This window comes from Meles meles, chromosome X (assembly GCF_922984935.1).
Source record: "Meles meles chromosome X, mMelMel3.1 paternal haplotype, whole genome shotgun sequence".
In the NCBI taxonomy this organism is placed as follows: Eukaryota; Metazoa; Chordata; class Mammalia; order Carnivora; family Mustelidae; genus Meles; species Meles meles.
In genome coordinates, this window is record NC_060087.1 from 50144444 (window position 1) to 50161185 (window position 16742).

At 44.9% G+C, this 16742-nt stretch overlaps 1 protein-coding gene across 1 annotated transcript; it reads left to right on the forward strand.

Moving 5' to 3' along the window:
• Nucleotides 1-1595: 1595 nt before the first annotated feature.
• LOC123934645 lies at nucleotides 1596-10779 on the forward strand. The gene is given in 7 exon segments (XM_045994771.1): nucleotides 1596-1600; nucleotides 3081-3213; nucleotides 3610-5149; nucleotides 5152-7107; nucleotides 7110-7202; nucleotides 7925-8720; nucleotides 8765-10779. Coding segments are annotated over 7 exon segments (6504 nt in total). The 3' UTR covers nucleotides 10746-10779.
• The last annotated feature ends 5963 nt before the right edge of the window (nucleotides 10780-16742 follow it).

Consider the following 16742-nt stretch of genomic DNA (forward strand, 5'->3'; position numbering starts at 1 on the left):
GAAAGAAAAAAGAAAGAGAGAAAAAAGAAAAAGTGAGAGAGAGAGAGAGAGAGAGAGAGAGGAAAAAAGGAAAGATAAAATAAAAGAGAAGGCCCAGCCCAAATGGGCCCCAAGGTAGACTTGTGAAGTATACAAAAAAAAAAACAGACAAACAAAAAGACTGATAAAGGTTGATGACAAGTGGAGCATAACAAATAACATGGAGGACATGGGGAGATGGAGAGTAGAAGGGAATGGAGGGAAACTGGAAGGGGAGATGAACCATGAGAGACTATGGACTCTGAAAAACAACCAGAGGGTTTTGATGGGGCGGGGGTGGGAGGTTGTGGAACTAGGTGGTGGGTAATAGGGAGGGCATGTATTGCATGGAGCACTGAGTGTGGTGCAGAAACAATGAATACTGTTAGCTGAAAATAAATAAATAAAAAAAGAGAGAAAATATATATAAAAGCAAACCAAAAAAAGAACCTTGTCACAAAGAACACCACGTACAAGATTTATATACTACCAGGACAACACAAATACACAGAAACACTGGCAGAAGAAAAAGATGAGAGAGTGGTTATAAATTCTCAGTATGGGCGAGGAAGGTTATTTTGATTCTTCCTGGATGTATCTTGATATCTTTGTTAAAGGACTCCACTTTCCTAAGATAAAGGGGGATTAAAAACTGGTTTACCTATAGGCGTAGCATTGATTGGGAAAAGGGGATTACCTTGAAGTTTAACTCTATATGAATATTGAATAATAAAAATTTAAAAAAGAATAAACTAAAGTAAACTAAACTAAAGTTAAAAAAATTAAAAATAAAAGCTAAAGTAAAACATGGCCATATGTATCAAAAAGTTCAGGTTAAATGGTTATTATGGAATTTGATGTACTGGACATCTCACTGTGATGGTAAATAGGCTAAAAAGTTATCTATATAAAAAATCAAAATAAAAATGAACCAGAATAGTGAGAACAAATTAGAAATAAAATTTGTATCTATGAAGTACTAGTGGTTGTTCTCTTGTCTTTTTTTTTTTTCTTCTGGTTGGCTTTCTGGGGGAGGGGCCTGCCCAGTGGGTTTTCAGGCAGTGTTTCCTGAGTTAAGTCCTCCTTCCCCCCTCAAGGGGGTGGGCTCTGAGGATCCGGTTTTTCAGGCTTTTGTTCTCTGGAGGTTTTTTTGTTTGTTTTTTCCTTTGTTCTCTCTGGCCTTGACAGCTTTTAATTATTTTTTTAGAGGTTTAGAGGAAAGTAAACTGCCCCCAGATCTCCCTATCAGAGAGAAGCCTCAGTCTGTTCCCCTCTCAGTACTCCAGAGCACATAAATTTCCTCTTGGCCACTGGCAGAGCATGTTCCCAGTCCGGGTCCCTAGGGATGCAGGAACTCCTCCTTGTACCCAAAACCACAACAGTGGCTGCTGTCTGGGCAGCTCCAGACTGACAGAGAGGTCCCAGGCAGTGATAGAACACTGAGATTTTCCCACTAGCCCAGGCTGGGAGTGCTCCGACTCTCCCGGTCTGGGAGTGATAGGCTGGTTCCTGCATGCACCTCTCTCAGGGGAGGGTATGGGGCACCACTCAGACCCTGATAGCATGGTGTGTCGTGCATGTGGTGAGTTCAAAAATGCTGTGATTCTGCCCACTGGTGAGGCTCCCAGCCCCTCATGGGAGCCCCCACTTAGGCGCTTTCAGGCACGCTGATGGCTCAGGGATCAAGACCTGGCTTCTTCACCACACTCTCTCTGGCTCAGTGCCAGGGGTGGCTGTCCTCCGTCCGGGGACTTAAGCCCCTTTCCCTAACTGCCCTGATTCCCACAATTTTTCCCCACAATCCTTTGCTCTTTTTGAGTGCTTTCAACCAGACTCTAAGTTAATGCTGGTCCCCAGTCACAGGGCACTCTCATATTGGGGTATTACTTTCCAATAGGTAGCTTCTGGTAGCTCCCTCCCCCTTCTGTTTATCTTCCAATATCAGTCTGATATTCCCACTCCGCTTTACCTGCCTACTGGTGTCTTCTGCCCCCATAGAGATCCAGACATGTATAATTCTAATCTCAGGCTGATCCCATGGGTGATCGGAGTTGTTTGCTAGGTAATCAGCTCACTTTAGGGTACAGGCTGAAACAACGCCTCCTCCTAGTTCTCTGCCATCTTGTCTCCCCAAAGCTTATGATCTTGATGAAGTCCCAAAACTTTATTTTCACTTTTGTTTCCATCGCCTTTGGAGACATATCTTGAAAGATGTCTCTGTGGCTGATGTTGAAAGACACCCCCCCCCCCCCCCCCCCCCCCCCCCGTCGCCAACTAATTAACTGCTCTTTTGTTGTGTAAAGAGTACCCCTGCCTGCAAAGACCCTTCCCCCAGGGTTGAATTCAATGTAACTGCTCTTTTGCCTTTCTGTAACTGCCTGGCTTTTAGGATGTAACTAACTAACTGCTCTTTTGCTTTTCTGTAACCGCTTGGTTCCCTCAATACAATGTTAGTTGGTAACTTCATAATAGCTGTTTCTTAGCAAGATAGGGCACTCCCTGCAAACAGCATTCTCGTAAGATATGGTCTAATACCTGACCACATAGGCAGGGGGCCGCATAGTCACGTAGACAGGATACTTTTCTGCTGAATCACAAGGCCTAACTTCCCCTCTTTGTTTCCCTTTCCCGCCTTTTTCTTTGCGCGCGCGGGTCTCCCAAAGCCAATCCGTAAACACCAAGTATGCCTTTTTCAAATGTTCAAATTGTCAGCCAATCAGCTCCGTCTCATCCAAAACTTGTTTGTACCTGTCTATAAAAACCCTGCTCCACTCCAGCCTGGGGGGCTCAGCTAGCAGGAGCTGCTGACCACCCGCAGGCGCCCGCGCTGCAATAAAGAACCTCTTGCTGTTTGCATCCTGTGGCAGTGTTGAATTCTTGGGTAAGGGGATCCACGGGTCTTTCATTTGGAGGTCCCACCGAGATCATCGGACTCCTGCCCAGGGATCCAACCGACTCCCACCGGGAGGTAAGCTGGCCAGCATTTAAAATTTAATAACTGTGTTCTTGTCTCCCGTCTCGTGTTCTCGTTTGTCCTCCGTCCTGCCTATACGCCTGTATAGGATTGTACAACAGCGCGTTGTTGCTTTGTATTTTGGGCAGCTTGAGAAGGAGTTGACGAACTCGGACTTCTCCCCTGCCACCCTGGGGGACGCCCCAGGGATTAAAGGGGCTCGCTTTTTCGGGGCCCCACAAGTATCCGAGGGATACATTTGTTTGTCCGCCACAGGGGAGCCTCTTGGTTCCCCTGGGCGGGTTTTGTCCACCACAGGGAGACCGCGAGGCTCCCTTGGGTCGGTTGAATTTGTACTTTTGGTTTTGTACCGGAATCGCGCAGCGTCCCTCTTGTTAATTGTTTTGTGTGTCTTGCTTATTGTCCTTGGTGTTTTCTTTGACTCTAAAATGGGGCAAACAATTACTACCCCCTTAAGTCTCACCTTAGGACACTGGAGAGATGTCCAAATTCGAGCCAACAATCTGTCAGTGGAAATCAAAAGAAGAAAATGGCAGACCCTTTGTACTTCAGAATGGCCCACCCTCAATGTTGGGTGGCCCAAAGACGGAACCTTTAATATTAATGTTATTTTACAGGTCAAGGAGCGAGTCTTCGACCAGGGACCCCAAGGCCATCCGGACCAAGTACCTTATATCGTAGTCTGGGAAAGCCTGGTTGATGATCCTCCTCCTTGGGTCTCTCCCTTCACCCACCCAAAGCCTAAACCCCTTCTAGACACTACTCCTCCCCCAGCACCCTCCGCTCCCCCTGCTCCACACCCTATCCCAGTACCTACCGACCCTCCCAAACCTTCTTCCTCTTCTAATCTTTATCCTATAATCCCTACAGACCCTCCCAAACCTTCTTCTTCCTCTAATAACGATCCCTCCTCTCCGAGGCATCCAAAACCACAGAAGGTCCTTCCTCCTGAAGACTCCCCCTTAATAGATCTCCTAACCGAAGAACCTCCCCCTTATCATCCACCTCCTCCTGTACAGGCACTAAATTCTACAGGGGAGCCAGATCACCCCCCTGAAGGAGACGACCCCTTGCCATCCCCAATCGCGGGAAGACTTAGAGGTCGCCAGGAACTAACACAGGAGGGGACTTCCAAGCTCTTTCCCTTGCGCCAAGGAAGAGAGCCAGGGAACCTCCAATATTGGCCCTTCTCAGCCTCCGACTTATACAATTGGAAGTCCCATAACCCTTCCTTTTCGCAGGACCCCATAGCCCTAACCGCCTTAATTGAATCCATTCTAGTCACACATCAGCCTACTTGGGATGACTGCCAACAGCTCTTGCAGGCTCTCCTCACCACCGAGGAGAGACAAAAGGTTTTCCTGGAAGCCAGAAAGAACGTCTTAGGAGACGATGGAAGGCCCACACAACTCCCTAATGTGATAGATGCTACCTTCCCTTTGACCCGCCCTGACTGGGATTTCAATACGGCTGGAGGTAGGGCCCACCTACACCTTTACCGCCAGTTACTCATAGCAGGTCTCCATAATGTGGGGCGCCGCCCCACTAATTTGGCTCAGGTAAGACAGGTGACTCAGGGAGCAGAGGAATCTCCAACCGCTTTTCTAGAAAGGCTTAAGGAAGCTTATCGCAGGTATACGCCTTTTGACCCAGATAGTAATGAACAGAGAGGAAATGTTTCAATGGCATTCATTTGGCAGTCAGCACCAGATATCAGAAATAAACTGCAGCGTTTGGAAAGTCTACAAGATTTCTCTTTACAGGATTTATTAAAGGAGGCAGAAAAGATTTTTAATAAAAGAGAAACTCAGGAAGAAAAGGAGGAATGACTTAGGAGGTTGCAGGAAGAGAGAGAGGAAAAACTAAAGAAGGAAGCTGAAGAAAGGGAAGAGAAGCGAGAACGTAAACGAAACAAGGAACTTAGTAAAATCTTGGCCGCCGTAGTGCAAGGCAGCCAGGGCTTAGAGGTAGGGAAGCCAGACAGGGAGGGAGACTTAAGGAGGCCTCGGATAGACCGAGACCAATGTGCCTATTGCAAAGAAAGAGGACATTGGGCCAAGAACTGCCCGAAGAATCCCCAACGCCTTAGAGGAAATGCTAAGCAAGTTACAAGGCTTATGGCTTTAGACGAAGACTAGGGGCGTCAGGGTCAGGAGCCCCCCCCGAACCCCGGGTAACCCTAACCGTTGGGGGGCAACCAGTCACCTTCCTAGTAGATACAGGGGCTCAACACTCTGTTCTAACCAAGAGCCCTGGACCATTAAGTGACCGAATGGCATGGGTTCAAGGAGCAACAGGAGGAAAGCAATATAGATGGACTACGGAAAGAAAAGTACATCTGGCTTCAGGTAAAGTTTCTCATTCATTCCTTCACGTGCCTAACTGCCCCTACCCACTCCTGGGGAGAGATTTATTAACCAAGCTCAAGGCCCAAATCCATTTTGAGCCACAAGGGGCCACTGTGACCGGCCCCAATGGGACTCCTCTACACATCCTCACCCTACAGTTAGAGGAAGAATATAGACTACATGAGGAGCCCCCTCAACCTCAGAGAGACATAGAATCCTGGCTTACGTCTTACCCGCATGCCTGGGCGGAAACAGGAGGAATGGGACTAGCTATTCAGCAGCCCCCTATTCACATACATTTAAAGGCAACCACCGTTCCTGTCAATGTTAAGCAGTACCCCATGTCCAATGAGGCCTACCAGGGCATCAAACCGCACATACGGCGGTTACTAGACCAGGGCATTTTGACCCCATGCCGGTCTCCCTGGAACACTCCTCTGTTACCTGTCAAGAAACCTGGTACCAATGATTACCGACCGGTTCAGGACCTCAGAGAGATCAATAAGAGGGTAGAGGACATCCACCCTACGGTGCCCAACCCTTACAACTTACTTAGCACCCTGCCTCCAACCCACTCCTGGTATACAGTCCTAGATCTCAAAGATGCTTTCTTCTGTTTGAGACTGAGTCCTCAGAGTCAGCCCCTCTTCGCCTTTGAATGGAGGGATCCGGATTTGGGAATATCAGGTCAGTTAACCTGGACACGGCTACCACAGGGGTTTAAGAATAGCCCAACGCTGTTCGACGAAGCTCTTCACCAGGACCTAGCCGACTTCCGGGTAAGACATCCCTCTCTGATCCTGCTCCAATATGTCGATGACATCCTATTAGCAGCTACCAATAAAGAGGACTGCCAAACAGGTACTGGGGATCTCCTACAGGCCCTAGGCCAATTGGGATATAGGGCATCCGCAAAGAAAGCCCAAATTTGCCAGACTAAAGTCACCTACTTGGGCTACGAGTTATATAATGGCCAACGATGGCTGACGGCTGCAAGGAAAGAGACTATATCTGGCATTCCTGCACCTCAAAACCACAGGCAACTGCGGGAATTTCTAGGAACGGTGGGTTTTTGTAGACTATGGATCCCGGGGTTTGCAGAAATAGCGGCTCCTCTGTACCCCTTAACTAAACAAGGTACTCCCTTTGTCTGGACTGAACAACAGCAGCAGGCGTTTGACCATATCAAACGAGCACTCCTTAAATCTCCAGCACTAGGCCTGCCAGACATAACAAAACCTTTCGACCTCTTTATTGATGAGAAACAAGGATTTGCTAAGGGGGTCCTAACTCAAAGACTCGGGCCTTGGAGGCGCCCTATTGCCTACCTCTCCAAAAAGTTGGACCCCGTGGCGGCGGGCTGGCCACCATGTCTAAAAATGATAGCAGCAATCGCGGTCCTCATCAAAGACGCAACTAAACTGACTTTAGGACAGCCCCTAACCATCCTGGCTCCACATACAGTGGAATCTTTAATCCGCCAACCACCGGACCGCTGGCTGTCTAACGCCCGCCTGACTCATTATCAGTCCCTCCTCCTGGACACAGACAGGATCCAGTTCGGACCTGTAGTGACTCTTAACCCCGCAACCTTATTGCCTACTCTTGGAAAGGCACCATTGCATGACTGTCACCAAATCCTTGCTGAAATGCATGGGACACGGCCCGACCTAACTGATCAGCCCATGAAGGATGCAGATCTGACCTGGTATACTGATGGCAGTAGCTACCTGCAGGATGGAAAACGACAGGCAGGAGCGGCCATCACGACCGACTTATATGGGCAAGCGCGCTGCCTGAAGGCACCTCGGCGCAGCGGGCAGAATTAATTGCCCTAACCCAGGCCCTCCAACTGGCAGAAGATAAAAATCTTAATGTCTATACAGACAGCAGATATGCTTTTGCCACTGCCCATGTTCACGGAGAGATCTATCGGCGGAGGGGACTGCTAACCTCAGACGGCAAAGAGATTAAAAATAAGACTGAAATATTGGCCCTATTAAAGGCCTTATTTCTCCCCAAGAAGCTGAGCATAATACACTGCCCTGGCCACCAAAAAGGGGATACCCCCGAGGCGAGAGGAAATCGCCTGGCTGACGCAACGGCCAAACAGGCAGCTTTGGGGCCCCAGCTATTAACTGTCACCATACTCACTGGGACGGAAGGGATAGATGGGACACCCATTTGGAATTATGAGGAGGCCGACTTGGACTTCATACAGAAGTTAGGGGCCGATTACAACTCAGCCCTGAACCGATGGGAATACCAGGGAAAAGCCATAATGCCCATAAAAATGGCAAAAGAATTAATAAATCATCTTCACCAGTTGACTCATTTAAGTGCAAGTAAAATGAAGACCCTAATGGATAGGGCAGATCTAAAAGACTTTATCCCCAAAAGAAACTTCCTTCTTCATCAAGCGGCCGCTAATTGCAAAGCCTGTGCTCAAGTTAATCCTGGAAAGACTGTTATTGGACCAGGGGTCCGGGTACGTGGTCATCGACCTGGCACACATTGGGAGGTTGACTTTACCGAGATTAAACCTGGCATGTATGGATATAAATATCTTTTATAGTTTTTTTAGATACCTTTTCAGGATGGGTAGAAGCCTTTCCTACCAAAAAGGAAACTGCCAACATAGTTGCCAAGAAATTGTTGGAAGAAATTTTCCCTAGGTATGGAATGCCCGAGGTACTGGGGTCTGACAATGGGCCTGCCTTTGTCTCCCAGGTAAGTCAGTCGGTGGCCAAGCTTCTGGGGATTGATTGGAGACTACATTGTGCTTATAGACCCCAGAGTTCAGGACAGGTAGAAAGAATGAATAGAACCATTAAGGAGACTTTAACTAAATTACTGCTTGAAACTGGCTCTAAAGACTGGATATTGCTCCTACCTCTAGCACTCTATCGGGCCAGGAACACCCCAGGCCCGCATGGCCTAACTCCCTTTGAAATTCTCTATGGTGCTCCGCCCCCTGCTGTCACATTCTTTGCGCCAGATATCTCTGCTCATTCCCCCTCCCCCTCTATACAGGCCCATCTGCAAGCCTTGCAGCTGGTACAACAAGAGGTCTGGAAACCCCTGGCAGCCGCCTACGAGGAGAAACTTAACACCTCACTGCGGCCCCATCCCTATAAAATTGGGGACACCGTCTGGGTCCGCAGACATCGAGCCACAAACCTCGAACCCCGTTGGAAGGGACACTACACAGTACTCCTGACAACACCCACGACACTGAAGGTCGACGGAATCGCAGCCTGGGTCCACGCCTCCCACGTGAAAGCAGCATACCTGGAAGAACAAACTGGACACCTTCGGGACTCAGAATGGACCGTCCGACGATCCTCGAATCCACTAAAGATAAGACTCATTCGCCACTAGTTTTATTCTTTGTTTACTCTCTCCTCTCATTTGGAGGTTCCAGCCCACATCTCCCCAAACAATTAACTTGGCAGGTCATCTCTCAGACGGGGGAAGTTGTCTGGTCCATTACGGGCCTACATACCCCTGGTAATTGGTGGCCTGCTCTCACCCCTGACGTCTGTCAGTTAGCTGCTGGGTTAGACGAATGGGATATTCCCACTGCCGATCCCTCTAACCTTAGACCTGAAATGACGGGAGCCTCATCGGAATGGACGAGTCGCCCGGAAGGCTGTCGAAAGCCAACAAACCGATGTAATTTGGCCGATAGAGATTTTTATATCTGCCCCAAGGATGGCAGGGATCGCAACACTGCATTTAGATGTGGAGGTTACCAAGAATATTTTTGTGCTAAATGGGGATGTGAAACTACTGGAGATGCTTATTGGAGACCCTCTTCTTCCTGGGACTCCATTATAGTCCGTCGAAATTATACCAAACCAATCGTGGGCGTTGGATATCATGGTGACCCCACTCTCTGCCCAGGGGGACATAACAAGCTCAATTGCTCCTCGGGCTATTGCCTCCCTTTAAGCATTACTTTTATAAAGGACAGAGCTGCTCTCGATATTACCCAATGGATAACAGGAAAAACTTGGGGCCTTAGATGGTATCTCACAGGAAAGGATAAAGGTCTCATCTTCAAAATTAAACTCAAGGTTGAAAACCCCCAGACCCGTCCAGTAGGACCTAATATAGTCCTACCAGACCAAAGACCCCCTAGCCCTCGTCGGCCCCCTATAGGTCCCTACTCGACCCCTGCCGATATTAGATTATCCTTAAGGCATAACACCAGCACCTCCAGCGGGGCCTCCACACCCTCCAGTACTAGTCCAGCTAATATATCCCCAGGCCCAGGAACAACATCTCCCGGAACTGGGGATCGACTCATCAATTTAATAATAGGGGCATACAAGGCCCTCAACTACTCCGATCCCACTCGTGCTAAAGATTGTTGGCTCTGCCTAGTCTCCAACCCCCCTTATTATGAAGGTATAGCTACTGTCGCTAATTTCACCAACCACACTAACCCCCCGACTACTTGTACTTCCCTTGGACACAGGTTGACCCTCCCTGAAGTATCCGGCCAGGGACTATGTTTAGGCACAGTGCCCACCTTCCATCAGGCACTATGCAACACGACTGCTGCCATTTCTCCCAGTGATTACTATTTAAAAGCACCCAACGGAACATATTGGGCTTGTAACACCGGCTTAACCCCTTGTATCGCTGCCCGGCTTTTAAATGCCACTGCAGACTACTGCATTTTAGTCCAACTTTGGCCCAGAATAACTTACCACAGTTCAGAAACCATCCTCGACCTCTATGAGGGGAAAGAAAAGTTCCAATACCGGAGGGAACCCATAACCCTGACTATAGCTCTATTGTTAGGAATTGGAGGAATAACAGCAGGAATTGGAACAGGAACTTCTGCCTTACTTCGAGGCAACCAGCTTATGCAGTTACAAGTCACTATGACTGCTGATCTTGAGGCTATAGAGAAATCAATCACGGCCTTAGAAAAATCCTTAACTTCCCTCTCAGAGGTCATGCTACAAAATAGAAGGGGGTTAGATCTACTGTTCCTAAAAGAAGGAGGACTGTGCGCAGCCTTAAAGGAGGAATGCTGTTTTTATGCTGACCAAACTGGGGTGGTTAGGGAGACAATGGATAAACTTTGAGAGAGATTAGCCCAAAGGAGAAGGGATTTTGAATCCCAGCAAGGCTGGTTTGAAGGCTGGTTCAATCGATCACCTTGGTTCACAACTTTATTGTCCACCCTCATGGGACCCCTTATTATTCTATTATTGATTTTATCATTTGGCCCTTGCATCCTAAGTAAACTCGTCCAGTTCATGAAAGACCGCTTGTCGGTAATTCAGACCATGGTACTGACACAGCAATACCAACTCCTTAAACAAACAGGGTCCCGGACTAGCTCAATGCAAGGGCAGGACATGCAAGAACAGGACGAATGGATATAAGATTCTATCCATGAACAAGAAAGAGGGGGGAAATGAAAGACCCCCCCGTCGCCAACTAATTAACTGCTCCTTTGTTGTGTAAAGAGTACCCCTGCCTGCAAAGACCCTTCCCCCAGGGTTGAATTCAATGTAACTGCTTCCCCCAGGGTTGAATTCAATGTAACTGCTCTTTTGCCTTTCTGTAACTGCCTGGCTTTTAGGATGTAACTAACTAACTGCTCTTTTGCTTTTCTGTAACCGCTTGGTTCCCTCAATACAATGTTAGTTGGTAACTTCATAATAGCTGTTTCTTAGCAAGATAGGGCACTCCCTGCAAACAGCTTTCTCGTAAGATATGGTCTAATACCTGACCACATAGGCAGGGGGCCGCATAGTCACGTAGACAGGATACTTTTCTGCTGAATCACAAGGCCTAACTTCCCCTCTTTGTTTCCCTTTCCCGCCTTTTTCTTTGCGCGCGCGGGTCTCCCAAAGCCAGTCCGTAAACACCAAGTATGCCTTTTTCAAATGTTCAAATTGTCAGCCAATCAGCTCCGTCTCATCCAAAACTTGTTTGTACCTGTCTATAAAAACCCTGCTCCACTCCAGCCTGGGGGGCTCAGCTAGCAGGAGCTGCTGACCACCCGCAGGCGCCCGCGCTGCAATAAAGAACCTCTTGCTGTTTGCATCCTGTGGCAGTGTTGAATTCTTGGGTAAGGGGATCCGCGGGTCTTTCAATGTCAAAGAGGTTATTGCCTATGTTCTTCTCTGGAATTTTGATAGATTCCTGTCTCATGTTGAGGTCTTTTATCCATTTCGAGTTTATCTTTGTGTATGGTGTAAGAGAATGGTCAAGTTTCCCAGCACCATTGATCGAAGAGACTATCTTTTTTCCACTGGATATGTTTTCCTGCTTTGTCAAAGATTATTTGACCATAGAGCTGTGGGTCCATATATGGGTTCTCTCCTCTGTTTCACTGGTCTGTGTCTCTTTTTGTGCCAGTACCATGCTGTCTTAGTTATCACAAATTTTTAGTAAAGCTTGAAATCAGGCAACATGATGTCCCCAGTTTTCGTTTTCTTTTTCAACATTTCCTTAGTAATTTGGGGTCTCTTCTGGTTCCATAGAAATTTTAGGATTGTTTGCTCCAGCTCTTCGAAAAATGCTGGTGGAATTTTGATCAGGATGGCATGGAAGGTATAGATGGTTCTAGGCAGTATAGACATTTTAACAATGATTGTTCTTCCAATCCATGAGCATGGAATGTTCTTCCATATTTTTGTGTCTTCTTCAATTTCTTTTATGAGTATTCCGTAGTTACTTGAGTACAGATCCTTTCCCTGTTTGGTGAGGTTTATTTCCAGGTATGTTATGGTTTTTGGTGCTGTAGTAAATGGAATCGATTCTCTAATTTCTCTTTCTGTATTTTCATTGTTAGTGTATAAGAAAGCCACTGATTTCTGTACATTGATTTTGCATCCTGCCACATTACTGAATTGCTGTATGAGTTTTAGAAACTTGGGGTGGAGTCTTTTGGATTTTCCTTATAAAGTATCATGTCGTCTGTGAGGAAAGAGAGTTTGTCTTCTTCTTTGCCTGTTTGAATACCTTTTTTTTCTTTTTGTTTTCTGATTTCTATTGTCAGGACTTCTAGTACTATGTTGAACAACAGCGGTGAGAGGGGACAACCTCCTCGTGTTCCTGGTTTCAAAGGGAAGACTATCAGCATTTCCCCATTGAGAATGATATTCACTGTGAGTTTTGCATAGAGAGATATTAAGAAGTTGAGGAATGTTCCCTCTGTCACTATACTTTGAAGCATTTTAAGCAGGAACCAGTGTTGTATCTTTTCAAATGTCTTTTTCTGCATCAATTGAGAGGACCATGTGGTTCTTCTCTCTTCTCATTGATTTATTCTTTCACATTGATTGTTTTGTGAATGTTGAACCACCCTTGCAACCCAGAGATAAATCCCCCTGGTCACGGTGGACAATCTTTTAAATGTACTGTTGGATCCTATTAGCTATGATCTTGTTAAGAATCTTGGCATCCATATCCATCAGGCATATTGGTCACAAATTCTCCCTTTTAGTGGGGTCTTTCCCTGGTTTGAGGATCAGGGTAATGCTGGCTTCATAAAAAGTGTCTGGAAGTTTTCCTTCTGCTTCAATTTTTTGAAACAGCTTCAGGAGAATAGGTATTATTTCTTCTTTGAAAGTTTGGTAGAATTCCCCTGGGAATCTGTCAGGTCCTGGGCTCTTGTTTTTTGGGAGGTTTTTGATCACTGCTTCAATCTCGTTACTAGATACTGGTGTATTTAGGTTGTCAATTTCTTCCTGATTCAGTTTTGGAAGTTTATAGTTTTCCAGGAATGCATCCATTTCATCTAGGTTGCTTAACTTATTGGAATATAACTGTTGATAATAATTTCTGATGATTGTTTTTCCATTCCCTTGGTGTTAGTCGTGATCTCTCCCTTTTCTTTCATAATTTTATTAATTTGGTTTCTCTGTCTTTTCTTTTGGATTAGTTTGGGCAGCGGGTTATTGACCTTATTGGCTTTTTCTAAAAACCAGCTTCTAGTTTATTGATGTCTTCTACTGTTCCTCTAGTTTCTAACTCATTGATCTCTGCTCTAATCTTCATTATTTCCCTTCTTGTCCATGGGGTTGGCTTAATTTGTTGATTTTCCAGTTGTTTAAGGTGTAAAGAAAGGGCGTATTTTGGATTTTTCTTTCTTTTCTTTTTTTTTCTTTTTCTTTTTTTTTTTTTTTTTTGAGTGTGGCTTGGATGGGTATGTATTTCCTCCTTGGGACTGACTTTGCTGTATCCCATAGGTTTTGGACTGATGTGTCCTCATTCTCATTGTTTTCCAAGAATTGTTTAAGTTCTTCTTTGGTTGCCTGGTTGATCCAAACATTCTTAAGCAGGGTCGTATTTAGCTTCCATGTTTTTGAACTCCTTCCAAAGTTTTTCTTGTGTTTGAGTTCCAGTTTCAAAACATTGTGGTCTGAGAATATGGAGGGGATAATCTCAGTCTTTTGGTATCAGTTAAGCCTTGATTTGTGACCCAGTAGGTGATCTATTCAGAGAAAGTTCCATGTGTGCTGAAGAAGAATGACTTCTTTTTTGTTTTAGGGTGGAATATTCTATATATATCTATGAGGTCCGTCTGGTCCAATGTGTAATTCAATGCTCTTGTATCTTTATTGATTTTGTGCTTAGATTATCTATTTATTACTGAGAGTGACATGTTAAGATCTTCTGCTATTAATGTATTCATATCAATATGTATCCTTATCTTCATTAACAGTTGTCTTGTGTAGTCAGCTGCTCCTGTATTCAGAGCATAAATATTTACAATTGTTTGATCTTTTTGGTGAATAGAACCTTGAAGAATGACATAGTGTCCTTCTGTATCTCTGATTTCAGTCTTTAGTTTAAAATCTATCTTATCTTCTAGTTTATCTATTATGAAAATAGCCACCCCATCTTTCTTTTGAGGCCAATCGGCATGAAAGATGTTTCTCAATCACTTCACTTTCAGTCTGGATGTATTGTGAGGTTCCAAAGGGGTCTTCTGTAGACAGCATATGGGTGGATCCTGTCATTGTATCCAGTCTGCAGCCCTATGCCTTTTCATCGGAGTGATTAGGCGTTTCAAATTGTGAGTGATTATTGAAACATATGTTTTTATTGACATCGTGTTGCTGTGAAGTCCTTGTTTCTATAGATTGTCTCTAAATTTCTGTTCTATGACAGTCTTGGGTTCTTTCTTCTTTTATAGAAACCCCTTTAATATATCATTTTTTTAAAATTTTTATTTATTTATGTTTTCAACATAACAGTATTTATTGTTTTTGTACAACACCCAGTGCTCCATGCAATACATGCCCTCCCTATTAGCCACCACCTGGTACCCCCAACGTCCCACCCCCCACCCCTTCAAAACCCTCAGGTTTTTTTCAGAGTCCATAGTCTCTCATGGTTCATCTTCCCTTCCAATTTCCCTCAACTTCCTCCTCCTCTCCATCTCCCAGTGTCCTCCATGTCATTTGTTATGTTCCACAAATAAGTGAAACCATTGGATACTTGACTCTCTCTGCCTGACTTACTTCACTCAGCATAATCTCTTCCTATCCAGTCCATGTTGATACAAAAGTTGGGTCTTCATCCTTTCTGATGGAGGCATAATACTCCATTGTGTATATGGACCACATCTTCCTTAACCATTCATCCGTTGAAGGGCATCTTGGTTCTTTCCACAGTTTGGCGACCGTGGCCATTGCTGCAATAAACATTGGGGTACAGATGGCCCTTTTTTTCACTACATCTGTCTCTTTGGGGTAAATGCCCAGTAGTGCAATTGCAGAGTCATAGGGAAGCTCTATTTTTGATTTCTTGAGGAATCTCCACACTGTTCTCCAAAGTGGATGCACTAACTTGCATTCCCACCAACAGTGGAAGAGGGTTCCCCTTTCCCCATATCCTCTCCAACACACATTGTTTCCTGTCTTGCTAATTTTAGCCATTCTAACTGGTGATAGTTGGTATCTCAATGTGGTTTTAATTTGAATCTCCCTGATGGCTAGTGATGATGAACATTTTTTTCATGTGTCTGATAGCCATCTGTATGTCTTCATTGGAGAAGTGTCTGTTCATATCTTCTGCCCATTTTTTGACTGCCCATTTTTTGATATGATCATCTGATTTGTGTGTGTCGAGTTTCAGGAGTTCTTTATAGATTCTGGATATCAACATTTTGTCTGTACTGTCATTTGCAAATATCTTCTCCCATTCCGCGGGTTGCCTTTTTGTTTTGTTGACTGTTTCCTTTGCTGTGCAGAAGCTTTTGATCTTGATGAAGTCCCAAAAGTTCATTTTCACTTTTGTTTCCTTGGCCTTTGGAGACATATCTTGAAAGAAGTTGCTGTGGCTGATAACGAAGAGGTTACTGCCTATGTTCTCCTCTAGGATTCTGATGGATTCCTGTCTCATGTTGAGGTCTTTTATCCATTTCGAGTTTATCTTTGTGTACGGTGTAAGAGAATGGTCGAGTTTCATTATTCTACATATCGCTGTCCAGTTTTCCCAGCACCATTTATTGAAGAGACTGTCTTTTTTCCACTGTATATTTCTTCCTGTTGTGTCATAGATTATTTGACCATACAGTTGAAGGTCCAAATCTGGGCTCTGAACTCTGTTCCACTGGTCTATATGTCTGTATTTATGCCAGTACCACACTGTCTTGGTGATCACAGCTTTGTAGTAAATCTTGAAATCAGGTAACGTGATGACACCAGTTTTATTTTTGTTTTTCAACATTTTCTTAGCAATTTGGGGTCTCTTCTGATTCCATACAAATTTTAGGATTATTTGTTCCTGCTCTTTGAAAAATACCAGTGGAATTTTGATCAGAATGGCATTAAAAGTATAGATTGCTCTAGGCAGTATAGAAATTTTAACAATGTTTATTCTTCTGATCCAAGAGCATGGAACGGACTTCCATCTTCTCATGTATTCTTCAGTTTCTTTCATGAGTGTTCTGTAGTTCCTTGAGTACAGATCCTTTACCTCTTTGGTTAGGTTTATTCCCAGGTATCTTATGGTTCTTGGTGCTATAATAAATGGAATCGATTCTCTAATTTCCCTTTCTGTGTTTTCATTGTTAGTGTATAAGAAAGCCACTGATATCTGTACATTGACTTTGTGCCCTGCCACGTTACTGAATTGCTGTATGAGTTCTAGTAGTTTGGGAGTGGAGTCTTTTGGGTTTTCCATATGAAGAATCATGTCATCTGCGAAGAGAGAGTTTGACTTCTTCCTTGCCAATTTGGATACCTTTTATTTCTCTTTGTTGTCTGATTGCTTTTGCTAGGACTTCTAATAGTATACTGAACAAGAGTGGTGAGAGTGGGCATCCTTGGCGTGTTCCTGATATCAACGGGAAGACTGCAAACTTTTTCCCATTGAGGATGATATTTGCTGTGGGTCTTTCATAGGTAGATTTTATGAAG